The sequence below is a fragment of the Labeo rohita genome, chromosome 6, assembly GCF_022985175.1.
Source record: "Labeo rohita strain BAU-BD-2019 chromosome 6, IGBB_LRoh.1.0, whole genome shotgun sequence".
Lineage (NCBI taxonomy): Eukaryota > Metazoa > Chordata > Actinopteri > Cypriniformes > Cyprinidae > Labeo > Labeo rohita.
In genome coordinates, this window is record NC_066874.1 from 17,175,817 (window position 1) to 17,203,458 (window position 27,642).

The window sequence follows — 27,642 nt, forward strand, 5'->3', positions numbered from 1 at the left end:
ATCACCGATGTGGAAACGTGTCTTGTTCATCCTTGTTGAAACAAGCCTAACAACCAACTTTACCTTTATAGGAAACATGGACATATACGCCAAGACAGCGTTGTTTAGTAACATAAAGGTAATATATAATTATTATTTTTTTATGGTTATTGGGGAATATGATCAGGTTGTAATAATGATATTAGCTTAATATATTATTTTAATTAGTTCATATAATAAAAAAGTTAAGTGTTATTTTGTTCACTGTCATTTAGACACGTTGAAAAGCAATTTGCTGTCTTGCACTTGTTGCTCTGGGGATAATAACTCGACAGTGGAGGTACATTATATTATTATTTGTGTTATCATGATTTTTATTGCCTTTGGACTTGGAACCTGAACCTTCAACACTCACTTGTGACTTCTTATAAAAGGGTTTTGTGTTTTATTAGTTCACAGTCCTTGAAAAAAAAAATGTTTAAAAAACTTAATTATGTCTAATAATATATAACTTACAAAATCAAACCATCAAGACAATTTGTGCCTATCTTTAGTGTTATAAAGTTTAGCTGTTTCATTAATCCTCTGCTCATCTGCATTGTGAATATAGTAAACAGCTCACTGGATCTAATCCATTAATTCATGCTGGTATATTTTGTGTCTTTCACTTGTAAAGCCCAGCTATGTTTAATTCAAGGTGTTTGACAGCTGAAACTGGTTTTGCTGATTGAGGCTGTCAGTGCAGATAGACTTCTGTCATCTCAAAGCAGCTGTGGAGGAATTAGAAGCTCAGGATGAGGACATCGGCCCAGGGGGCAGTGCTGTGTATCAGATAGCTTGCCAGAAGCGATGCGTAGCTGAAGTACAGCATGAACTGCATTCATTCACGTTTTACTCTCAAACAAATGTCTGTGGAATGTAGGGATGTTAGACAAAAATATGGCTCTGTCAAATCTTACATTAAGTCTTCCATGCGTACAGTGTTTAATTATGGTGTTTTTGTGTTTGGAAATTGTTTGGATAAGGATCTCCCTGACCACAGACTGTTGTAGTGTCAAAACTATTTAATCTTGGCTTTGCCAGAGATTAATGCTTTGGTTTATTTTGATTGATATCTCTTCATTTTCTCAAAGCAGTATTTTGTTTTTCTTTTACCATGATACAGATCTTGACCAACATTAAGTATGTTTACATGCACCCAAATGATGCATTAGTAATTGGACTGATGCCACAGTAGGGCTGAAACGCCTTCATGTAAACATCTAAATCAGTTGCTGAATCTAAATTAAATTTTGATTTGATTGAAATCCAATTGGAAAAAACTATGCGTGTGAATGCTTGAATACAACTGCCTTCTCAGTTTCAAAAATACCTTGCGCAACTGCATGAAGAGCCATATAATGAAATAATCTGTTTACATATGTTTCACTTGTTACAAATAAGCTTATCTTTATTTACCTCATATTTATCTCATGAACTGATCACCAAAGGAGATTGATTTAATAAATATTTGCTTAAAGAACTCTTGACAAACTTGTCTGCGGATTGCAGAATAATGCAAGAATACCTATTGTTCTCAAATTCGTTGTGAGCGGTTGACCCCATAGTTTAAATTTGCGATTACGCATTACAGAAGATTCAACCTGAGTTTTTCTGGAGTTGCATAAATCCTTTCATTTCATCACCTACTGCCAGCGAATCACCTCAGCCCAAAAGTTGTTGGTCATATTAGACAAGAAGAAAATTTGCTTACCTAAGTGTTTCGCACCTACTTCAGAGCTGTTTTGTGTATTTGTGATGAATCGCTGGCATGTTACAAGAACCTTAAGCAGAAACAATTCCAGTGAAAATGTTGTTTGGAATTACACTTGACAATTTGACATGACACAGCTGCAGAAGTTTCTGCTTAGTTTTCTTTACTCTGTTCTATGGAATTCCTTTTCCCCCCTTATTAGGAACTGTCTGTTGCTGTGGTAATTTATGTTTAATGAATGAGAGGGCAAGCAGACAGACACTCAGCTCTTAAAATGAGAGTTTTTAGATATATTTGCAGTATGGGTGTGCGAGTGTTAGAGGCATGTCTAAATGGATTGAGTATTTGTGTCTGTGTGACCAATGAGGCATAACTGCACATGTTAAACGGACAGGTTTCGCATATGTGTATTTTGTTCATCTGGGTGAGTCAGGCAGTAATGACGTATGTTGAAAGAAGGTGTAGAACATGCTGTTCAGTGAACTTGGCCTGTTTACAATCCTTAACCCCCCCTTTTTAGATTTAAACTCATTTGAACTGATATGAGCGATGTGGAGTTTTCACCTTTAGCTTTAAAATATTTGATACTTTTGCACTCTTTCTGGCAACTGTTACATAACAGGATTGGATTTCAAAAAGACAATTTTTGTTGAGCCTGTCAGTAGAAATGGCAGGAAGGGAGTGTTGTATATTTGGGCTATAGGTCATTGTAGGATTTCAGTTGTTGACAGAAATTAGTGAAATATTAAATGAGACTGTCACATTGATTCTGCATTTTTCCCATTTATTCTACCATCAACTGATTTGCTTTTGGCAGTATGCAAAGGTTTATTTAAAAGGAAAAAGGTTTGTTGAATCTGTATTGCATTAGGTTGGACCAACTTCTCCAGATTTCTTCACTTGATTTCCTTTAATCGTTGCTGACAACCTCTAAAATGTTTAGTGTCCTGCTTGCAAGATTTTCTTTGAAGCCGTTTAATGTGAAAATCTGTGAATGCAGACATAGTTAGCAAGTTCACTGTTTTCTCAGACCTCCGACATGATTATTTGTAGTCATCATGAATTATGCTTGTGGTCACTAAATGTGTTAAATGTGTTAAATATTGGGTAGTGCTCGTTTCAACCCAGAGCGAAAGAGCTCTGACTGTCCTGTTATTTTTGTAGCTGTGGTGCACAGGATATGCAAAAATGATTGGAACATTGGGATTGACTGTTTAAGCTTTATATCCTGAGGAAATCCGAAAATGTCTGTTTAATGGCTCCTGTAACATGTGATAGCGGTGCAGAGATGCATGTAAAACATCAAACTTCAAAGTTAGTTTTTCCCCTGATTCTCTTTACCCAGCAGGACTCCTCATGCAGCACAATAGCTGCTGAGGAGGGGCAGAAATCCAGGTTTGGAGAGACGACAGGAACTGCTTTTCAGCATGTTCATCGAATCTTTCATCGCTGGTTTTCTGTCTGTGGAGTTTGAATCAGTCACTGTATCCTAAGAACATTAGGCCTGATCTACGATGTCAGTGCAATTCAAACAACGTTAAAATACTCCGATGATTCAAAACTAATGACACTATCAAAATCCCCTAAAGGCGCTTAAGTTCACTCTGCGGTCGTTGTGCTCTTTCTGTGAAGTTAATAGACAAACAATTTCCTTTCTTCTTCAGTGGGGAAGTGAAAGTTTGAATCTCCAAATCTTTTTGACAAAGATTAGTTTAGTAATAGTATCATATATTTTGCTTCTGAACTTCACTTCCTAGTTCACTTCCAGAATAAAAATTTCGTAGTAATTTACTCACCCCACGTCATCCAAGAAGTTCATGTCTTTCTTTCTTATGGAAAGAAATTAATGTTTTTGAGGAAAACATTCCAGGATTTTTTTCCATATAGTGGACTTCAATGGGGATCAACGGGTTGAAGGTCCAAACTGCTGTTTTTTTTTGTTTTTTTTTTAAAGGGATCCTATTATGCTCTTTTACAAAGTCTTGATTTTGTTTTGGGGTGTACTAGAACATGCTTTCATGCTTGGTGGTTCAAAAAATGCATTATTTTTCACATAATTTACATTATTACAATACCTTTCACCCCAGCCTGGCACAAATGGCTCAATTAGTTCCGAGATTGATGAAGACCCGCCTTCCAAAAAACGAAATGTGTTGTGATTGGTAAGTTGTCCCAGTGCGTTGTGATTGGCAAACAGCATAGACGGTGTTTCTGCTACGCCCCTTGTCAAAGCAGCAAGTTCCGTCTGCTGCATTGTAGTTAAGGATATATTAAGGTATAGTTGACGCTACAGTAGTGTTGGAACCTATCGTCAGCCTGCGAGATCGCCGATACATGATGTTATCGTGCTGATTTATTTATTTACATACTTAGTTTCACTGCCCGAAACCAGCTGCAGCATAAAGCTAAAAGCAGCCGAATGTTTTTAATATGACTTAATCTGTATTTAACATGACAACAATTGAATAAAAACATTGTAAGTTACTAATTATAATGCTTACATTTCCTTAGTTATTTAAAAAGCAGCTAGAAAACGAGCAAAGAACATTAAAATGATCGAACAACATCATCACTAATTAGCCTAGCCTAGTGCAAATTCTGCATTTTAAAAAACACTAGTGTTATAAGTGATGCTGTCTACACTGTATGATGAATAAATCTATGGGATTGTGTAGAGCCCTTTGAAACTGCACTGAAACTGCAATTTGGACCTTCAACCTGTTGAGTCCCATTAAAGGCCACTATATGGAGAAAAATCCTGGAGTGTTTTCCTCAAAAACTTTAATTTCTACTGAAGAAAGAAAGTCTTGGACAAGCAGCTTTTTCATAATTTCAGCAGAACATGCTGAATTAAATATCATATGAGGGACCTTTAAATATTTAGTTAGACAAAACGGTCAAGAACCACTTTTTTTTTTACAGGCTAATGCTGTAAAGAGTAAATGAAAAGCCGATGCCTCTATGAAAAAAGCATTTAGTTATTTTTTCCTGATTTCCTAGAACGCACAAAGCAGCCTGCCAGAGCCTAAATGCTTGAGGAAACGGTATAATAAATGTCTGACAATAATTTTCTCTCACATATGGCAGGATTGTTTTATATTTAAATTATTTTTCCAAAATTCCAAAAACAATTCACACATTGCTTCAATACAAAACAAATATTTCAGCATGAAAGCTTTCCCAAGGCTACTTTGCAATAGTCATTCACGACGCTGTGAGTGATCAAACGCGTGCCAGCTCTGCAAAAGATTTACGACTGCTTATGGAGAATTACGCACTGATGAACCTGCCAGCTGTAATTTGTGTAGGAACGTGTGAATATGCTATTGCTTGCGTTTTGCTAAGACCTCATATCCAGCAATTCAGTAACATGCCCTGATCATAGTACACCTACTGTACCTCAGGGATACTTATTGAGTAATGGCCTCTGGAGACAGATTGCTCATAGTGTTAGTCTGTCAGTGTTAGTCTGTCAGAGAGTTTTGAGAAAACATAAAAAAAAAGCGATCTGCTTGAGCTTCCTTGTAATATTATATGTGAAATGTTCCAGACGTGGCTGTAGCGTGTCGAATAATTCGAGCTGAACCGAATGTGGAACTGGCACTGGGGCAGAAAGAGGCACAGAGCTGCCATTCAACCCTCTAACAAAGGCATTTAGTTGGGCTGCTTGAGTGGGCACAGCCTATGAAAATATTTCGGTAATTAAAAGCCCATTCGCCGAAAAACAAGAAAGAAATAGTAGCAATTGTGTCAAGCAGCTATTATGTGTACTAACAAACCATAAAGCTGAAGATTTAATGGGAGCATTAGCTATTCTAGAAGCCGTCAGAAAGCATAGTGCTTTGGCCTGCAATGGAGGAGAGGGATTTATATCTTGTGTTTGTTTAGGAAATCCAGTCCAGATCTCTACATGCCCCATCAGATTGCTTCATGCCTCTGAGACCTATGCGAACGTTCCTCCGCTTGTGTTCATGATGTCTTAGGCACAAAACAAAAAGTATTATATCATATGGGAGCAGCTGCTTTTCGCTCTCATACACAAACATGGAAACGTTCCAGTTCATGAGCTTTTATCTCCATTGCATTTCTGGCTTATCGTCAAGAGCCTCTCTCGAGAGAGGTGAACAAACACTGCTAACGCTCTCGACAAACATTACTATCAGTGCTTTTGCCAACCTGTACAGCAAGTACATATGACTAGCTCTCTGTTTCGGGCTTTTTATCTTATTCATATACATCTCATAAAATGTTTTATTTCAGGTATTCTTGATTTTTTTTTTTGTTTCTCCTCATAAATTGGTGATTTTTTTTTAAAAGAGGGGGCCTCCAGAAGGGCCAAAATTTGCTAAGAGTATTTAGTAATTAATATTACACATATTTCAACAGAAAAAGAACCATATTTGGTTCTCAGTCAACCTAGTGTTGGAAAATTTTGATTTATTCCTGTACAAATTATTGAAAATATTTATACTATGTACAAAAAGGACAGGCACTGACTGCAGTGTACTGTGCAAAATGAATGTTTAGATTAGTCATACAAATATTTTGTGTATGACGGTTATGAAGGATATTAAGTCTTGAGGGTTGTTCATTAGCAACAGCCTTTCTGTTTGCAAACGTATTGGTTTAAGGTAATTTCTGCCATTACTTTCCTGCTAGTCGCACCAAACAGAATTGCAAAAATAGTGACTGTTTTCAAACTCTCCTACTTTCTGGCACTGGTTGGACAAGCAAACAAACCAAAATCACTGCACATGGTTAGAAAAGGTTGCAATTCTGTTTGGTGCCACTATTGGGTCAGAAATTAAACACTTTTATTAAACACTCCAAACCTGTAAGACTTTCGTTCATCTTTGGAACTTTTTTATGAAATCCGAGAGCTTTCTGACCCTGCATAGACAGCAACACAACTACCACGTTCAATGCCCAGAAAGGTAGTAAGAACATTGTTAAAATAGTCCATGTGACATCAGTGGTTCAACTTTATTTTTATGAAGCTATGAGAATACTTCTTGTGCACAAATAAAAGTATGCGTCGTGGTACTGTCATAAACGTGCATTGAAGACTGACACAAAAGAGAAGAAATTAGTTATTTTTCTTTTCTTTGTGCACAAAAAGTATTGTTGTAGCAATTAAAATTAAGGTTGAACCTTAATGTCACAAGGATTATTTTAACAATGTCCCTACTATCTATCCAGGCCTTGAACTTGTCAGTTGCATTGCTGTCTATGCAGGGTCAGAAAGTTTTTGTATTTCATCAGAAATATCTTAATTTGTTTTCCGAATTGCAAGATGAAGGTCTTACGGGTTTGAAACTACATGAGGGTGAGTCAGTGTTGCCAAGTATGCAGTTTTCCCGCAGAATTGAGCTACTTTCATGCTATTGCTGCGGGTTGTTTTTCATGTCTGCGTGTTGAAGCGACCTGAATATTTAGCCCTTAAAGGGGTCATTGGATGCTAAGTTCATTTTTACATGCTGTTTTACATGCTGTAATGAAAAAAATCCATGCAGTGGTTTTTAATTCATCTGTAAAAATAATAGCCATTCTCAGATGCCTGTCTTTGTTGCGTCGAACCCACAGAGACCGCTCCCACGATAGTTGATTGACATTAGCGTCTTACCTAAGATCAGTTGACCAACCTTCATGTTTTGATGCCGGAGCAGGGATGTAAGTTAGACAAGAATATCTCTGATTGAGCAATTGAGGTGTTGTGTTGCTGGATGTAATAATGAATATAGTGGTCGTCATTTACTCCAGACATCTGAGCTGGTGAAGATGCAGTTGATTACATTTGTTTGTGAAGGGAATGCGCCTCCCGATCTACATATATCCGTCTATGTACATGTGAATCATTCATGATCCAGCTTCGCTTACAGCAGAAGTGAGTATAAGGTTTTTTTTTAATGAATCTTTGCGATTGCCTTTCCTAATAATGTGCTAGTTAGTAAGTTTAGCAGCTAAACACGGCTAAATGCAGCTAAAGTAAACAGGCTCGTCAATCCGCGGAGAAAAGAGAGGGCCGGTGCGAGCAGAGCTCATTTGCATTTAAAGCAGCCTCGACCAGAATGAGATGATTTTTGCAGAGCAAGAGGGTGAAAAAAGGGTGTTGTTTTACACTACCATTGAGAATTTTTAACCAAAGTATATTATAGACTTTTCATTAAGACCCTAAAGAATCATATCAACTTGTGGGAAATGGGCATCCGATGACCCCTTTAAAATGCAAATTCTATCTGAGAAAATATGTTTTTTCTGCCCCAAATCATGATTTTTATTTGGGGACCCCCCTCAAAATTCGACGTCCCTGCTCCAGCATCGAAACGATGGCGGTCGGACTGTTACAGCTCACTCAGGTGGGTCGTGGGAGCGGCCTTGGTCCGTGTGACGTCACACAGACGAGAGGCTGAGAATGGCCTAATTTTAAAAAAGGGATAGTATTTTTACGAATTAAATAAAAAGCACTGGGTGGCTTTTTATCACTTAGGGTGGGTGTGTACACACCCTGCCAACACACATTTATGTTCAAACAACATGCAAAAGTGAATTTTGCATCCAATGACCCCTTTAAGTTTAAAAAGTTTGTCGTGTGGTTTATTTTTGCTTTGAAGTAATTTGGCTTTCCATAATCAATAATCTTTTGGCTTCCTTAACGAGCCAATCAGATTTCAGATAAGGCTGATCCCCATGTGGCTCTATGGCTCTATGTGGCCACACCCTAGTAGTTGCTTAAGTTTAAGTTGTGATGAAACCATTTTCTTCCAGATTTTGATTATCAAAAAAGAATGTTGGTTGGATTTTGGGATGTGAGTGTTGCACTAAAAATTCAGCAAACATGACTTGAGGTTGCAGTCGATTGTTAAGGGGTGGGGTTCAAATCACTGGTTCCCAACCATGTTCCTGGAGCTGCACCAACACTGCACATTTTACATGTCTCTTTAATCAAAAACATGCAAGTGTGCAGTGTTGTGGGGCACCAGGAATATGGCTGGGAACCACTAGACTAAATGGATAGAGATGCAGTGTCGTTTTCCCTGAAAGTTTGAGTTATGACATTTTGATTTTGATTTTAATTTTGAACTGGTAAGAAAAAAAAGACAAAATAATAAAAGTGTCACTTACTAATGGAAAGCAGAGACACCACTGCTTCCAATTTAACATTTTATGAACCAACTTTGTTTTATCACTCATTTGCACAATGAGGTGCTTTTGGGGCGATGGCAGACAACTGCAAATCTAGAAGGTGTTTTTAGGAGCTCTACGGTTTGGTTAAAACTCTATTGCGTTCTTCCTGTTTTGTAATGATGGACATGTTACAAACCAAGCAAAAGTAAATACAGGTATATTGTGAAATCAGTTTGGTTAACCTTCATGTGCTGAGGTGAGGCAGTGAAAATCAAAGTCCTGTTTGTAGAAATTTGGAAGGGAGATTTTATTTTAGGGAGTTGTTCAGCTCCAAAAGTGCTCTTTCAACAAAAAAAAAACTCTCATGTGACACAGTGACAACATACTGATGAATGCTTCTGCTTAGATCATAGAACATCAAGCTCCTGTGATCATATAAGAATGTTTAGTACGCTGTAATCGTAACCCTCATGTCTGACAGATCTTGTACATTTTGTTGCTCTTTTTTCCTGTAGGTCTTCGTGTTGTGTCATGGCCTGCTCCAGCTCACCCAGCTCTTGTATAGCTCTTACTTCAAAAGCACAATCACCACAATCGAGAGACGCTATGGCCTGGACAGCCTCTCCTCAGGAACCATCTCTTCCCTCCATGAGGTACTGATAACTTCAGTCATCCAGTCATCTATGGCTTGCTTAAAGTAATAGTTAACCCAAAAATGAAAATTCTGTCATTAATTACTCAACCTCATTTCATTCCAAACCTCTAAGACCTTTGTTTATCTTCAGAACACAAGATATTTTTGATGAAATCCAAGAGCTTTCTGACCCTGCATAGACAGTAACGGAATTACCACGCTCAAGGCTCAGAACGGTAGTATGGACATCGATAAAATACTCCATGTCACATCAGTGGTTCAACCATAATTTTATAAAGCTATAAGAACACTTTTTGTGTGCAAAGAAAACAATTTCTTCTCTTCCCTGTCGTGGTAGTTACGTTGGTAAGCTCTGGATTTCATCAAAAATATCTTAATGTGTGTTCCGAAGACGAATGAGGGTCTTACGGGTTTGGAGCGACATGAGGGTGAGTAATTAAAGACAGAGGGTGCTTTCACACCTGTAGGCTTTGTTCCGAAACAGGGATTAAAATTATTACAGTGTTGCTTTTTATTCTTGGTGCGGTTCACGTTCACACGGCAAAGTGTCTAAACGGACCAAATATGTTAATACAAGTTACGCATGAGTAAACTCACAGTATTTTTTCTGGGATTCTGCCAGTGTTGCCAAGTCTGCGTTTTTTTTTGCAGAATTTGGCTACTTTATCACTGTTGCCGCGGATTGTTTTCAATGTACGCGGATTGAAACAACCCCAATAACGTAATATTTTGCAGCTGCAATGCTAATTTTACCAGGGGAATCCCGCTAAAAAAGTGTATTTTACCCCCATTTTTACCAGGGGATCCCATCAAAGCGCGATTGGGCTACTTTTGGGTGGGTTTTGTTGTAAAACCCTGGCAACCCTGGATTCCTCTCAGCTGTGGAACAACAACAGCTTTGTGGGTTTATTGTTGCACTTTTTGGAGCTGTTGTTATATTAATTTATAATTTTAAGCAGGAGTCCAAGATTCGATGAGAATTGTTTTTTAAAATGCACCTACTACAAAGAGAGCAATAAGACTGCATTATAAAATGAAAAGGCGTGCTTTGGTTTTGAATGGCAAAGATGTGCCAACACTCAGACATTCATAGGTTAATTTTAAAAGGTATTTGCAAAACAACAAAACTATTGCTTTTCACAGAACTCTAATTACTCATTATACATTGTGATATAGCCTGGTTCGTTGGTCCATTGGATTGTATTGCTTTCTCACTAATCCAAATTGATCCAGAGCTAATTTTCAATCAAGCCGAGACCACCTCGATCGATTGTTTTCGCACGTTCTCATATGCCCAAACAAACCGAGCTCAGGGGGAAATGCGCCAGGTTCCGAAACAAAGTGCTAGGTGTGAAAGCACCCAGAATTTTAGCCTTGCACATCAGAAAACCAGCATTCAAAACACAACATATGTGGATGACTACAGTATATATGCTGGTCAACAAGAAAGGGGCTGAATATTATACATGCACTATCAAATGTATATGACCTTTTTTGTTTTTTGTTTGTTTCTTGTAGGTAGGGAACACGGTGCTCATAGCGTTCGTTAGTTACATGGGTAGTCGGGTTCACCGACCTCGCTTCATTGGACTGGGAGGCCTGCTAATGTCCATCAGTGCCATCCTCTTAGCTCTACCTCACTTCCTGTCCCAGCCCTACACCTTTGACTCTGTTGTGGATCGTAAGTGTCATTAGCATCCCTGTTTATCTCAGTGGAACCAATTAATGTGAATTTTACAGTGTTAAACCTATTTGGAATCTCACACATCTCTTGGAATGAGCTCTGTATTTTCTTCTCCCCATTTTCTGACTTAGTTTGTTTTCTTCTGCATGTTAATATTGTTTCATGCCCCAGAGTGAAGCTAGACTCTAAGCTCATCAAAATGATAATATCACCACATTCATTTAAAAAGGCTCAGGACACTTTGAAGAAAACCAGACACAACAAAGAGGGGATCTAAAATAACACAGCTGGATGATAAACATCAGCTTAGACATAACAGGGTAGACAGGTCTACAGGAAGTTACTGCAGAGAGACCCTTCTTAGACAGGGTTTAGCATTAGGTTGAGAAAAAAAAAAAGCTTGAAGGAATAAACGGATTGAAGTTGCAAAGGGAACAGATAGGGGGGAAAAGGGAAGGAGATGAGGACAACATAACGGGGAGATACGGTTGAGATTTCTCAGACTAAAAAGAAAATCATCTGGAATTTACTCTAAGAGATAACTGCTATCTCCCTTCACTTCCTTAGACCTTTCATTTTTGCTTCATTCTCTCACTTTCCCTATTCTGCTTGCAGATGTCTTTTGGCCTTTTACATTTTATAATCTTACAGCCCTATTAATGTCCTGCAAAGGTTAAAGCAAATATGCATCCACTTATGTAAGACCTTCAGTGCAATATCATCATTTTTGTTGAGACTTCACCCAAAAAGAGATAGTTCATCCAAAAATGAAAATGTCATTAATTACTCACCTTCATGTCATTCCAAACCTGTAAGACATTCGTCTTGGATATTTTTGATAAAATCTGAGAGCTTTCTGACCCTGCATAGACTGCAATGCAACTGACACGACTTCGGTAAAAAACATCAGTGCTTCACCATTAGCTGGAAAAAGCATAACGGCTAACGCTGCCCGTCTGGCAGTACATGGGAAAAGGAGACCAATCAGATTTTTTTTTTTTTGAATGGATGTCAGTAAAGGAGAGGATTTACTACATTGAATGAATGGCTTTTTAGAGAAAATGGCTTATTAATTAAAGGAGAAGTCCACTTCCAAAACAAAGATTCACATATAATGTATTCACCCCCTTGTCATCCAAGATTTTCATGTCTTTCTTTCTTCACTCGTAAAGAAATTATGTTTTTTGAGGAAAACATTTCTGCATTTTTCTCCATATAATGGGCTGGTATGGTGCCCCGATTTTGAACTTCCAAAATGCAGTTTAAATGCGGCTTCAAATGATCCCAAATGCAGTTGTAAACAATCCCAGCTGAGGAAGAAGGGTCTTATCTAGCGAAACAATCGGTTATTTTCATTAAAAAAATACAATTTAAATATTTTTTAATCGCAAACGCTCGTCTTGCCTTTCTCTCTCTGAACTCTGTGTATTCTGACTCAAGACAGTTAGGGTATGTCAAAAAACTTCAATCGTATTTTCTCCCTCAACTTCAAAAATCATTTCAAAATCGCATCACATCGCTGCAGAAGTACCGACCCAGTCTTTACAACGTGAACATGCAAAAAAGATCAACACCCTTAACAAAAAAGGTAAAACAGCGATGTAGGACGATTTTGAAGTTGAGGGAGAGCAAGAGCATGGGAGTTTTTCAACATACCCTAACTGTCATGAATGGGAACAAAAACAGTTCAAGCAGAGTAAGACAAGTTGAGCGTTTGGCATTAAAAAGTATATAAAATGTATTTTTTAAAGTGAAAATAACCGATCATTTCGCTAGACAAGACACTTCTTCCTTGGTTGGGATTGTTAACAACTACATTTGGGATTGTTTGAAGCCGCATTTAAACTGCATTTTGGAAGTTCAAAATCGGGGGCACCATATCAGTCCATTACATGAAGAAAAATGCTGTTTTCCTCAAAAAACAATTTCTTTATGACTGAAGAAAGAAAGACATGAACGTCTTGGACGACAAGGGGGTGAGTAAATTATTTGTAAATTGTTGTTCTGGAAGTGGAGTTCTCGAATGAACAGCCTATCTGCTAATCTTTAACATGTTTTACATTAAACAATACTTTTGGATTGAACTATTTTTACAGTTTTCCATTAAAAAATGCTGTTTTATAAGAGAAGTCACTGACTTTTTGTGACAGGTGGGATTTAGCTTACGGCACTTCTCATTCATTCCTATGGTATCCGTAAACGGCGATTGAGTGTCATACAACTCTGACTAAAATTCAATGACGTCAAAGCTGTAATGTGATTGGCTTTTAAGGGACACGTGATCCAAGTTAGCTGTTATGCTGTCTCTAATAGTAAGGCCATTTCTCATACGGAAGGCTGCATCCTCCGGAGGTCACATTTGTAGGCTGCATACGTCATAACGAAGATCTTATTTTTTAATATTAACGGTTATAAATTTGACCATTATTCTTAGTGAAGCATAAATTGTTGTAATTTGTGACCCTGGACCACAAAACCAGTCTTAAGTCGCTGGGGTTTATTTGTAGCAATAGCCAAAAATACATTGTATGGGTCAAAATTTTAGATTTTTCTTTTATGGCAAAAATCATTAGAAAATTAAGTAAAGATATTTTGTAAAATTCCTACTGTAAATGTATGAAAACTTAATTTTTGATTAGTAATATACATTTTTGAAGAACTTTAAAGGCAATTTTCTCAATATTTAATTTTTTTTTGCACCCTCAGATTCCTGATTTTTAAATAGTTGTATCTCGACCAAATATTGTGCTACCCTAACAAAATATACATCAATAAAAAGCTTATTTATTCAGCTTTTAGATGATGTATAAATCTTAATTTTGAAAAAAATGACCCTTATGACTGGTTTTGTGATCCTGGGTCGCCTATGCTTATGACTCATGAATGTAATGCTCAGTTAACTGAAATAAACGAGGCTTGATGACATATGCGACATCCGGAGGATGCAGGATGCCTAAAACAGACCTCTGCGAAAATCTCTGTGATATTCTTCCAACTCTTTACGTTCACCTAAGACCTAACCAAGTGTGTTTAGGTGTGTTTATTTGTCAAAACGGACAATTCGACATAATTTTGTGTGTATTTCTTAATTCATGAGACACTAAAGAGAACTCGTGTGCTATGTGAGAGGCGCTGCTTCGGTGTCTGCGGCCAGAAAACCGGACCGAATTATATTATTGTATAATAATCATAGAATATACAATGATGCAGTTTACGTCACCTTCATAAATTGAATAAAAAACAGAAAAAAAGCAAAAACACAATGATGCACATTCTTTATTTGTCATTTTGTAGATGCAGTTTAAAAAATCATTGAATTTTATGTAGAAAAAGTAAATCGCCATCTTATTCCGACCTTATTCTTATTTTTATGCTGCGTTCAAGTCCTCCTGTGATGTTCGTTCTTACGCGTTGATAAGTCGTCATTATGACAAAAATTATTCAAAAATTATGACAAAAGTTATTCGTCAATGAAATTAAAACTGGAAGCTACGAGAATAATTTCTGTGTGTAAAGAAAACAAAAATCTCTTATTTTGTGTTTTAAAGATGAACGAGGGTCGTACAGGTTTGAAATGACATGAGATTGAGTAGTTAATGATAGAATATATGGGTGAACTGTCCCTTTAAAATGCAAGATATTTTGTCTTAATCATTTCAGTAAACGTTTATGAAAGATGCTAAACGCAAATATTTGGATGGATGATGTGAACCGATGGTCGGGATGAATGTGGTGTATTTCTTTGTCTCAATCCAGCCGAAGGCAAGCAGGAAATGTGTTATCTGCGTGCGAATGCAACGGGTCCAGAGGCTTGTGGTCGGGAGGATTCACGGAAACTTGTGGACACCAGTAAATTTTGGGCGTTGATGGTTACAGCCCAGCTGCTGTTTGGAATCGGTTCTGTCCCCATTCAACCTTTCGGAATCTCTTTTATAGATGACTTTGCAGGAGCTGGGAATTCCGCTCTTTATATTGGTACTTTAATTCATGTTTTTCATAAATGTTGTTCACTGAACTTAAAAAGCTGAAAAGATGAATGAGGTTTCTGTTGTTGCATGTTGCAGCTATTCTCTTTGCTGTGTCAGTGTTTGGGCCTTCTTTTGGATACCTCCTGGGCTCGGTGGTTTTGCGGATATATGTGGATGTGGACAAAGAAAACGTTTTGGGTGTAAAAGGTTTGTTTACCTTTTAAAATCACAGCAACAAAGTATACCTTTTCTTTATGTGATTGTTCATTGTAGACAGCTGCGGTGTTACATATTATGCAGTTTCTTTCATCTAGAAAATTTGACCCCTGCTGACCCTCGATGGGTTGGTGCGTGGTGGATGGGTCTGCTCATCACAGCTGGAGGTCTTGCTCTCACCTCAATCCCTTACTTCTTCTTTCCCAGAGCACTTCATGTAGAGAAGGTTAATAACTGTTTTGTTTTAATATCAAATGAGCATTTGTATGACACCGATTCTGGAGACAACTGATAAAAAATAGAGTAAAATAGCATATAATATCATTATATTTTAAAACAACTGTTTTTTAATATACTTTGAAATGTAATTTATTTCTGTTATGGCAAAGCTGTATTTTCAGCAGCTATTTTTCCAGTCTTCAGTGTCACATGATGCTTCAGAAATCATTATTATATGCTGATTTGGTGGTAATATGTGACCCTGGGCCACAAAACCAGTCATAAGTAGCACGGGTATATTTGTAGCAATAGCCAGCAATACATTGTATTGGACAAAATTATTTATTCAAGTCATTTGGATATTAAGGAAAGGTCCATGTTCCATTAAGATATTTTGTAGATTTCCTACTATAAATATATCAAAACTTAATTTTTAATTAGTAATAGGCATTACTAAGAATTTCATTTGGACAACTTTAAAGGCTATTTTCTCTAAATTTATCCCTCAGATTCCAGATTTTCAAGTACTTGTATCTCGGCTAAATATTGTCCTATTCTAACAAGCCATACATTAATGGAAATTTAATTTATTCAGATGATGTATAAATATAAATTGTAAAAAAAAAAAAAAGACCCTAATGACTGGTTTTGTGGTTCAGGGTCACATATATGGTTTTCCCAGTGTTGAAAACAGTTGTTCTGCTTTTTCTATTTTATTTTATTTTAAAATAAAAGGGAATTGTGATTGGATTTTTTTCCCAGTGTTATTTGATGATATCAAAGTTCAGAAGAACAATAATTATTTATTTATTTATTTATGCATTACTGTCCCTTTTGATCAGTTTAACGCATCTATACAGAAAGTATCTAAACATTTTCAAAAATGTAAACATTTTATTTTATTTATTTATTTATTTATTTATTTGGCATTACTGTCACTTTTGATGAGTTTAACACATCCTTACAGAAATTTATTGGAGAAAAAAACCCTTGCTATCAAAAATCTAATTATTTTATTTTATTATTTACTATCAAAAATCTATTTGATTTTATTTTTATTATTTTGGAGGAATTTTGATGCATTTTTTTCCTAGTATTCCTTGATTATTTATAAGTTAAAAAGATTTTTTTTATTATTTTATTTTATTCTTTTATTTATTTATTTATTTATTCATTTATTTATTTATTTCTGGCATTATTGTCACTTTTGATGAGTTTAACGCATTTAAAGTAAAAATTTTTTTTGGAAAAACAAAACAAAACAAAACAAAAAAAAAAATTATTGTGATGGGGGAATTGTGATGCCTTTTTTTCCAGTATTCTTTGATTATTTGAAAGCCCAAAAGAGCTAAATTTATTTTATTTTATTTTCAATATTATCCATTTGTTAATCTAATCCAATCCAGTCCAATCTATTGGGTGGATAAACTTTTACACAGGGTACATAAACCTTTATTTTTGCTTTTCTTTAGCACGTTTGTGTCGCAGTGCTTAAGAATCACTGATGGTTATTTTGGATATTCCTTCCCTACTGTATTTTGACAGTTTTTTATGGAGAATTCCCAATAATACAACTAGCTGCCATCCTGTCACGATCAAGTTAGATAATCTGCGCATTTGACAGTGTGAAACTAGTACACCATGTTTTTGAATCTGATATGCGGTAGGCAAAGTCTCACACGTTTACAGTGAGAAGCTGAGGCTGTTACCGTATTCCTGAAACCTCTTCACTATATGGCATCTTCTTTTAAAAAATGTCAAAATAGTGGTGGAACAAGTGACAGAAGCCTTTCTAGGTTCCAAAATGTAAGCAGATGAATAATTCATTACTGTAAAAAGACATTTTCTGCAAAACAAAGAGACCAATTTGAATGTCTTCTTTTGCAGTCTTTCGAATTGGAAGGTGGCATAATGAAAGAAGACCCCAGGAAGACAGAGGGCTCCATGCTGGATTTCTTTAAAAGTGAGTCCACTCTGAGTATTTGTATTGTAAGGCCATTTTATTTGTATAGTTATATAACTTACAGTTAGAAATAAAGTAGACTAGGGCAATTGACATTTCTGGAGTCCTATGCTTGTTGTGGAGGCATAATTTTTGTCAATGTCTTGTCTCTTGAGTCATACATCATGCTCAGGTTGTTACCGTAACAGGATCTGACTCGTTCTTATGAATATACTGGCCTCCAGGGCATGATTTGTAAGCAGCTAGTTTACGCATGATCATGTCTTTATTCATGTGTATTCAAGGCAAAATTGATTTCCTGTTTCAAAACAGTCGTTCACTTGGTCACTGAGTTCACACATTCACTATGAGCAAAAGTATTGGGACAGACCTCCAATTTGTATGTGGTAGTTGCGTTGTTGTCTATGGAGGGTCAAAAAGCTCTTTAATTTCATCACAAATATCTTAATTTGTGTTCTGAAGATGAACAAAGGTCTTACATGTTTGGAATGTAATGAGGGTGAGTAATTAATGACAGAATTTTTGTTTTTGGGTGAAATATCCCTTTAAATTGTCTGTTTGCATAATGGTCAGGTGTCCCAATATGTTTGTCCACATAGTGTATATAGTGTATAAAGGACATATGTCCATATATTGGTCAAACAAATGTTTATGTTGCAAATATAAAAGATAATACTGGAACTTGCATTTCTGTCTGTATTTTTGCAGTGTTCCCTAAGATGTTCGTCAGGCTGCTGTTGAGTCCTGTCTTCATGCTGCTGATTCTGACCCAGTGCTGTTTCTCCTCCGTGATCGCTGGACTCGCCACCTTCCTCAACAAGTTCCTGGAGCGGCAGTACAGTGCCTCCGCGGCCTACGGCAGCCTTCTTATTGGTCAGTCGACATTATTTAATAGAATACATTACATATGTGTACAGTTCAGACATTCCTGCATGCAGTATTGTGTTTGGCGTAGTTCCAGTGTTTACATTCTGAGGAAATCCCTTATCTGTGAATAAATCTTTGTTTTTTCTCAGGTGCTTTAAACCTGCCATCCATTGCAGTGGGGATGGTCCTGGGGGGTCTGATTATGAAACGCTGGGGTTTGTCGTTCAGAGCCATTCCACGCTTCTCTGTTGTAATGCTCACCATTTCTATCTTATGCTGTCTACCACTCTTCTTCATGGGATGCCCCACACAAGATGTTGCTGGTGTTTATCCCAAAACATCTAATGCCAATAATGGGTGAGTTTAACAACATGCTTTTTTGATGTTGCTGACTCTTGGTGTCGAGTTTTTTTTTTTTTTTTGTTTTTGTTTTATAGATAGATAGATAGATAGATAGATAGATAGATAGATAATTTGTAGTCAGGTCTGGGCCGAGTAGGTGAGGAACCACAAGACATAGTGTTCTCATTTGTTTGATTGCTTCCATGTTTTTGGAATTTTCTCTGTTTTAAATAATTAACTCTCTGAAGACTGCTTGCACAGACAGTCCCTCTGGAGAAACTTGAGCTTAACTGTCTGGCTCAAAGACACAATTGTGATAAGTACATTTTTGGCAATGTAGGCAATTTCCCTCATCCTAAAGTTATGCTTTTTGCTGACACTTTTGTTCAAAGCTCCTTACATTGCCTTTTAAGTATACTTTTAATTGGTTTGTGCGATATGTGCACACCAAACGTGAAACAAATATTTGGATCGCATTGCTCACTCTAGTTTACTCACGGGATATTTTTCACATCACTCGCATATGGACGTATAGACAGACAGACAGACAGACAGATAGACAGATAGATGTATAGATAGCCAGACAGATAGACAGGGGTAGTTGACATATCAATGTGTCCTATGGTGTGATGGAAAAATGTGAAAAAAAAACCCTAACACTAAAGATAAACCTCTCTCATGTTATTTGTAACTGTAAGAATGAAGATACATTTTTCTCATGCGATTTGTATGTTGTTTTCTACATTTTTGCTATGTCATAACATAGGACACAGTCCAATTTTCATTTGTCAACTACCCATCGGACAGACAGATAGATGGATAGATAGATGTAGAGATAGACAGACAGACAGACCGACCGACAGAAAGATAGAAAGACAGACAAAAAGATAGACGGATAGATAGACAGACAGACAGACAGATAGATGGATAGATAGACGTATAGACAGACAGATAGATAGAGCGACAGACAGACAGACAAAAAGATAGATAGATAGATAGATAGATAGACCGACAGATAGACAGACAGACCCACAGAAAGATAGACAGACAGACCGACAGAAACATAGACAGACAGACAGACAGACAGATAGATGGATAGACAGCGAGACAGACAGATAGACGGATAGATAGATAGATAGATAGACAGACAGACAGATAGATAGATAGATAGATAGATAGACAGACAGAGACAGACAGACAGATAGATAGACAGAGAGACAGACAGATAGATGGATAGACGTATAGACAGACAGACAGACCGACAGATAGACAGACTGACAGACAGACAGACAGACAGATAGATAGATAGACAGAGAGACAGACAGATAGACGGATAGATAGATAGACAGACAGACAGACCGACAGACAGACAGATAGATAGACAGAGAGACAGACCGATAGATGGATAGACGTATAGACAGACAGACAGACAGATAGATAGACAGAGAGACAGACAGACAGATAGACGGATAGACAGACAGACAGACAGACAGACAGATAGATAGACAGAGAGACAGACAGATAGATGGATAGACGTATAGACAGACAGACAGACAGACAGACAGACAGACAGATAGATAGATAGATGGATAGATAGACAGACAGACAGACAGACAGACAGACAGACATAGATAGACAGACAGACAGATAGATGGACAGACGTATAGACAGACAGACAGACAGACAGATAGACAGACAGACAGATAGACAGACAGATAGATAGACAGAGAGACAGACAGATAGATGGATAGATAAAGAGACAGACAGATAGATAAATAGACAGAGAGACAGATAGATGGATAGACGTATAGATAGACAGACGGACAGACAGACAGACAGACAGACAGACATAGATAGATAGATAGATAGATAGATAGGTAAAAGGAAAGAAAGATAGATAAAAGGATAGATAGATAGATAGATAGATAGATAGATAGATAGATAGATAGGAATAGTGAATAGTGAATAGTGAATAGTGAATATTACAATTGTGGTCATTACCAGTCATAAAAAAATAAATGAAGACACTTTTATAGTTGTATCTATAAATAGGGTATGTAAAAGGTTGCTGCTCCTCACAGACCCTAAAACACTGTTAGGCTAAGCCTGTTCTATGTCTTATGTTAATGTTTGGATTGAGACCACTGTGTTTTAGTGAAAGTGTCCAGATCAACTTCCAGTGATATACTGTATAATCAGTTGAGTGAGCACAGTGGGGAGAAACAGCAGCAAGTCAGAATAGCTCTTGTACTCTGAGCTTGAGTTCAGATCAACGTACAAAATGTGGTGTCCTACATATCCTAACACTTTCTCTTTGCCAGCTGGGAGAAACACTATGTGTTCAAATGGAAACTCTAGTGACTCGATTATGTGCCATGAAGTTTATGAACATATTGTGTGAGAACAATTACACAAATGTAGGGTTTACACACTCTGTAGGGTTTAATGGTCTCGGTTAAATGGTCTACATCCTGAACTTTTATCAGACTTGACTGTGTCTGAATATTAAAGGAATAGGTCACCCAAAAATGAAAAATCTGTCATTGTTTACTTTCTCTCATGATGTCGCAAACTTTTATTCATTCTTCCACAGAACAAGATGAAATATTAATATTGTACTGGGATGTTTATTCAAATGAAAACTGGAGATTTTAAGCTTCAAAAGTGAGGCCAAAAGCAGCATGAAGAGTAGTCCATAGCACTTGTGTGCTATATTACAATCTCCTACAGCTATACAATAACGTTTTGTGATAAACAGTGATAATCTTTCAGTCTAGGTAGATGATACAGCACCTAATATGCCTGAATCATTGATTAGTTGAATAGCTGAATTTGAGAACTAATATGTTTACGATGCTTGTTTTGTAATTTGAAGCTTAACAGTCCCCCAGTCCCCATTTACTTTAATATTAAAAGGCTAACCAAAATATTTGTCAGTAATTCTAGGGCAGAATTTAAGATTACCAGTTCATAAAATGTATCTGCATTCTGCAAGTAGAGGCTAAATTGTGTCATTCTGCCTGGCAGGTCTCCGTCCTGTAGTGCCAATTGCTCCTGTCCCAGCAGCGCCTTTAACCCAGTGTGTGGGGAAAACAACATTGAATACATCTCACCCTGCCATGCTGGATGCACAAACTTCACCAAGGATCCCGAAAACCCAAACAGAGTCAAGGTAAATACATCTGACAACCAAAACAGAAATTGGTCATGAAATTTGCATACATTATCTCAGGCCAGAGTTCTAGCAGGGCCACTGCATAGATCCAGCCATCTAGACCTTTATTTAGCTCATTACTTATGTCAAATAAAAGCTGAATGTGAGTGTGTTCTAGCGACACTGAGCAAACGACCGGTCATGGTCTGTTAGCGATCAATGGGTTGAGTCCAATCAATCCCTAATTAGTAATACTTCCTGGAGGAAGTGCTTTGGGGACTCGGAACAATTTTAGAGTGTTAAAGCTCCTGTATAATTGCCCAGCAAGAGACTTACAGGAGCAGCTGATGATGAATTATTCTATATGACACAGCACATATCATACCAGGAGGTAATTATAGTGAGAAATAGACTTGGGTCTGGACTCCTTTGCTTGTTGAAAAAGCAAAACAGGCAATCAAGGACACTGTGTCATTGGATGTCAATGGAGCACAAGGAAAGCATTATAAGTGTTAGTATTAGCAGCATCAGTGAAACACTGTTAGCTGTTATTCTCTTTATAGTATCTTTATAGCTATCACTTGTTATGATGTTTGTAATAAAGGTAAGCACTAAAGCAGGGTTTGTGGTTTGCTAAAAGTGAATAAATATGTTTTTTAAAAGGAAAAAGTGAAATTAATTTTTGTATTATTGGTTTCTTATATTATTATGTGTGTATTGAAGTCTGGGTCAGATTTCCATCATATAACAGGTGATTTTTTTTTTTTAATATTGTGTAGTTTGATACATAGCTTTTTACATAAAGGCGATTGTAAATATAACAAAGGTTACTGGAGTATGTTTCATAAGAAATTTCTATTTAAGTCATTGAACTTCAAAATTTCAAATTAAATTTGATGTGTTACTTGCTGTTTCTTTGTACTTTATTATGAAATGTACTGAGCAATTTCAGAGTGAAAACGGTTTCTACATTTTTTTTAGTTTAGTTTTAAATTAGTTTTAGTTTTTAAAGTCTGTGTAAGGGTAATTTAGACAATTGTTTCTAAATACATTATAAATGTAGAAATGTATTGCTAAAAACATGTTACAAAGACTGTGAACTATATAGTATGGAAGACCATTTCCGCCACTGAATAAAACATTTTAAAATGTTATTGCGACTTTTTATCTCACAATTCTACATTTTTTCTCAGAATTGTGTGATATTAACTCACAATTGTGAGTTATAAAGTCAGAATTGTGTGATATAAACTCACAATTAAGATATAAAGTCATAATTCAGATTTTGTTTTCATGCAAATTGCAATTTTGTATCTTGCAATTCTGACTTTTTTTTCTTGCAAGTTATTTGCAAGAATTTTTTTTTTTTTTTCGCAATTCTGACCATTTTTCAGAATTGTGAGATATAAACACAATTGTGGGTTATAAAGTCAAAAGTGCAAGAGATGAACTGGCATTTCTGAGAAAAAGTCACAGTTGCGAGATATAAACTTGCAATTCTGAGAAAAAAGTCAGGATTGTGAGTTTATTCTCACAGTTTGGGAAAATGATCAGAATTGTGAGTTTATGTCTTGCAATTCTGACTTTATAATTTGTATCTTGCCATTTAGAGAAAAAAGTCAGAATTGACAGACTATTTCTCAGAATTGTGAGTTCATATCTCAGCTTTCTGACTTTATAACTCACAATTCTGCAAGTTTAACATGCAATTCTATGTCTCACCATCCAGGGAAATCAAAACTTCAGAATTACGATTATTTCAGAACAGACTTTAAAGGAGAAGTTCACTCCCAGAACAAAAATTTACAGATAATTTACTCATCCCCTTGTCATCCAAGATGTCCATGTCTTTCTTTCTTCAGTCGTAAAGAAATAATGTTTTTTGAAGAAAACATTTTAGGATTTCTTTCCATATAGTGGACTTCTACAGTGCCTGCGAGTTTGAACTTCTAAAATGCAGTTTCAAAGGGCTCTAAACAATCCCAGCCGAGGAAGAAGGGTCTTATCTAGCCATTTTTTTTTTCTAGAAAAAAAAATGGACAGTTTATATACTTTTTAACCTCAAATGCTTGTCTTGTCTAGCTCTGCGTGAACTCTGTGTATTCAAGCCGGTTAGGGTAGGTCGAAAAACTCCCATCTCATTTTCTCCTCCAACTTCAAAATCGTCCTACATCGCTGCAGAAGTACCAACCCAGTGTTTACAAAGTGAACGCACAAAGAAGGTCAAACTCCCTTTACAAAAAAAAGTTAAAACGGCAATGTAGGGTGATTTTGATGTTGGAGAAGAAAATGAGATGGGAATTTTTGGACATACCCTAACTGTCTCGAACCAGAATACAGAGTTCACGCAGAGCTAGACAAGACAAGCATTTGAGGTTAAAAAGTATATAAATTGTAATTTTTTTTTTAGAAAAATGACCATTTGTTTCGCTATATAAAACCCTTCTTCCATGGCTGGGATCCTTTAGAGCCCTTTAAAGCTGCATTTAAGCTACATTTTGGAAGTTCAAACTTGCGGGCCCCATTGAAGTCCACTATATGGAGAGAAATCCTGAAATGTTTTCCTCAAAAGACATAATTTCTTTTCGACTGAAGAAAGAAAGACATGAACATCTTGAATGACAAGGAGGTGAGTAAATTATCTGTAAATTTTTGTTCTGAAAGTGATCTTCTCCTTTAAGTCTATTCTCTTATTTTCATGACCTCTGTGACTTAAACAGACATGTGTATATATCATTATAACATCCACTATCTCTCCACACACAGATTTATAATAACTGCCGGTGTATTTTTGATGTGGCCACTGCCAAGCCTGGCCCTTGCGCCAACACCTGCCCTCACTATCTCCTGCCTGTAATGCTTCTTATATCTCTGGCCGGACTTATTGCCAGCCTAACACACAATCCTATCTACATGATGGTGCTCAGGTGAGAAACACAAATGCACGCGAACCAGAGGTTGCGCTAGACTTGATCATTGGGTCATAAAAATTCCATCATAATCTATTATTACCCCTCATTTTAATTTTCATATTTTAAATAGAATAACACAATTAATTGCTTTTATTTTTGCTCACGTTTTTATTTGTAATCATGAACCTACAGGACGACAGCGCAATGTTTAAAAACAACAAAATATGCTAGGGCTGGATAAACAACAACAACAAAAAAATCGATTTTAATATATTCTCATTTTAACGAACCAATATTGATTCTTAAATCACAATCGATTTTTTGGTCTACGCTGTTTTCAGATGATGATTAAACAGTACATAGTGCGTCTTCCTTCCAAAAAAATAGCAATAGGCTAGGCCTTGTGTTACTTTTGATATAAAACAAAGTCTCAGATTTACAATAAATTGTAACAATAAATACCGTTTTGGGGCTCTTTAATGTGAAGTGATAGATCGTTGTAGCTTGTGTACTCGTCTGTGCGTATTCAAACCACAAGCATAGGAAAACATTTGTGACAGTTTCGTTTTTGTTCTGGATTCAGTGCTCTGCTGCTACACTGGAGCGCACTCGCCACCAACTAGACAGGGTTGGGAATTACAGCTACAATATTTATTTATTTATTTATTTTTTAATTAACATTTTGCAAACAGCATCTGACTTTACAAAACAGAATATTACGATACATCGACAAATGAAACAGCGTGAAAGCTACAATTTTACAATAGATCACCCTCAGTGTAATCCGTAAAAATGACGGGCGGCCTCCAGATTTTTCCGTCACTGATTAAAATAAAAAATCCCTTCAATGACGGACAATTTTCGGTTAACGGGACCACTGATGCGAACATATAAATACCAAAACACTGCAGAACTTAGAATATAAGAAATCTCAAAATAAAGTTTCTGTATCTTATTTTACTCATTCTGTCTTTACTTACAGGTCAGTTCCTCCAGAAGAGAAGTCCTTTGCCATTGGAGTTCAGTTTCTGCTTCTGAGGGTTCTGAGTAAGTAAAAAACCAAAACACACTTTTTTTAAAACTTTTAATTTATTAAAGTGTGAAATGCAATTTAAATGCAATAAATATACAGAGAAATATCTCTCCCTGAGATTAATCCTCAAAACAGGATAACTGATAATACATAGAGAGAAATATAGAACAGTGGTAAATCAGATTCTCAGATGAGGAAAAGGAAAAACTAAATTGTGCATGTGCACTTGCAAAAACTGTAAGTACTGTAGCGCCCCCTTCTGGGGATACAACAGCGCAGCTACTGTGTCAGAGGTACAATTAATTAATCAATCTCTGTTGCACTTCCTAAATCTAAGAATGTTATTACAAAACATCTATGCTTTTTTGGTATTTTAGTGAATAGTTACATATATTTGTTTGCGTCTGTAGTAAAATTATATATTTTCTCTCTCTTTGCTAAGCCTGGCTACCAGCTCCAGCTCTGTTCGGGATGACCATAGACTCCACATGTATCTGGTGGAAAATGGCTTGTGGAAAAAAGCAAGGATGTGGTTACTATGACAACAACCTCCTTAGAAACAGGTAAGAATATGTTCTCCTTTGACCTAAATGCATTACGCACTGCATATATTCAGACAAACAAGGCAAAAAACAGAAAGCAAACTATGCTAAATGAGTGATTAGTAGCACTGATGGTGATCATGATGACTTGTTGCAGGTATCTAGGACTTCAGGTGGGCTATAAGACATTAGGCATTTCACTCTTGGCGTTTATTGGCTGGAAAATGCACCGGACCAGAGAGTACAGCTTAGAGAATAAGCCGGAGGGACTCCTGTGATGTCTCAACCCTGCTCAGCCCATCGCAGCTCACTTTTGAGAAGCTTCTCAGTGAGTTGAGCCCCTGGATATTTCTTGTCAGAAACCCCTCCTTCTAACACCTGGCTGGAAATGTGATGAATTCAGCTTGGACATTTCTCAAGTTGTACAAAAAGCTTCTTGGGTATTTATTTCCAACGACATGTAAGCGGGGCCATAACTGGACAGATTCAGGGACTTTCCACCTTCACAGTTATTTTGGTATTAATAAATAACTACATATAGCGCTCAAAACAATTTATTATATTTAAAGACAAAGTTTTCATCAACAGATTATGTAGGATTTAGGATTGTGGCACCTTTGGGGAGGACTCAGAACGTTGGATAAATGTTCATGTATTGTCCTTAACTTTGGTTAATATACAATTTGATATTGATTCAAAATGGTTTAGTGTTTTTTATTTTATTTTATTTTTTTCCATTTTTATTTGAAGACTATGTGAATGCGTGGTGTTCTTTATACCCAAATACGGATACACACAGATACACAAGTGTGTCAGATATCAAACGGTGTGTAGCTTCAAATAACAAAAGTAGCCTGAGGAGATTTAAAATGTTACTTTCAAATGTGAAGACATTTTGAAAATAGACATCAGATGTTTGTAAAATATATTTTTATACATGATATTGCTGTTTTATTATACACTTTGTGCGTACTTTTTTTTTTGCCACGGTTCTTAATACAAATGACAACATGCTGTTCTTATTGCTGCTTGGAGTAATGAATCGTGACTTTCTGATAAGTCTATATTATTCAATATGTAACAGTTATTTACCAATGTATAAGTTATTTCAAATATAAAATTTGTTCAGAATTTGTTGCTTTTTTCTGAATTTTTTGTTGCTGATCTTTAATGAAAGCCAACTTCTGCCACATAAGAAAAAAAAATCATTAATAGTCATAATTTTTGTTT

At 36.5% G+C, this 27,642-nt stretch overlaps 1 protein-coding gene across 1 annotated transcript; it reads left to right on the forward strand.

Moving 5' to 3' along the window:
- Positions 1-27,549, forward strand: slco2a1 (solute carrier organic anion transporter family, member 2A1). The gene is made up of 14 exons (XM_051111741.1): positions 1-118; positions 9,373-9,510; positions 11,031-11,193; positions 14,953-15,171; positions 15,261-15,371; positions 15,479-15,606; positions 17,487-17,562; positions 18,271-18,435; positions 18,579-18,786; positions 21,799-21,943; positions 24,692-24,852; positions 25,820-25,884; positions 26,313-26,433; positions 26,570-27,549. The coding sequence occupies exons 1-14, from the start codon at positions 8-10 to the stop codon at positions 26,688-26,690; spliced, it is 1,932 nt and encodes a 643-aa protein (XP_050967698.1). The 5' UTR covers positions 1-7; the 3' UTR covers positions 26,691-27,549.
- Positions 27,550-27,642: the final 93 nt, after the last annotated feature.

Excerpts from the sequence above, each read along its gene's own strand:
- slco2a1 (XM_051111741.1), top strand. The coding sequence starts at position 8 with ATGTGGAAACGTGTCTTGTTCATCCTTGTTGAAACAAGCCTAACAACC. Across the intron at positions 119-9,372 it reads CGTTGTTTAGTAACATAAAG|GTCTTCGTGTTGTGTCATGG; the intron begins GTAATATATAAT and ends TTTTTCCTGTAG. Across the intron at positions 15,372-15,478 it reads AAACGTTTTGGGTGTAAAAG|AAAATTTGACCCCTGCTGAC; the intron begins GTTTGTTTACCT and ends TCTTTCATCTAG.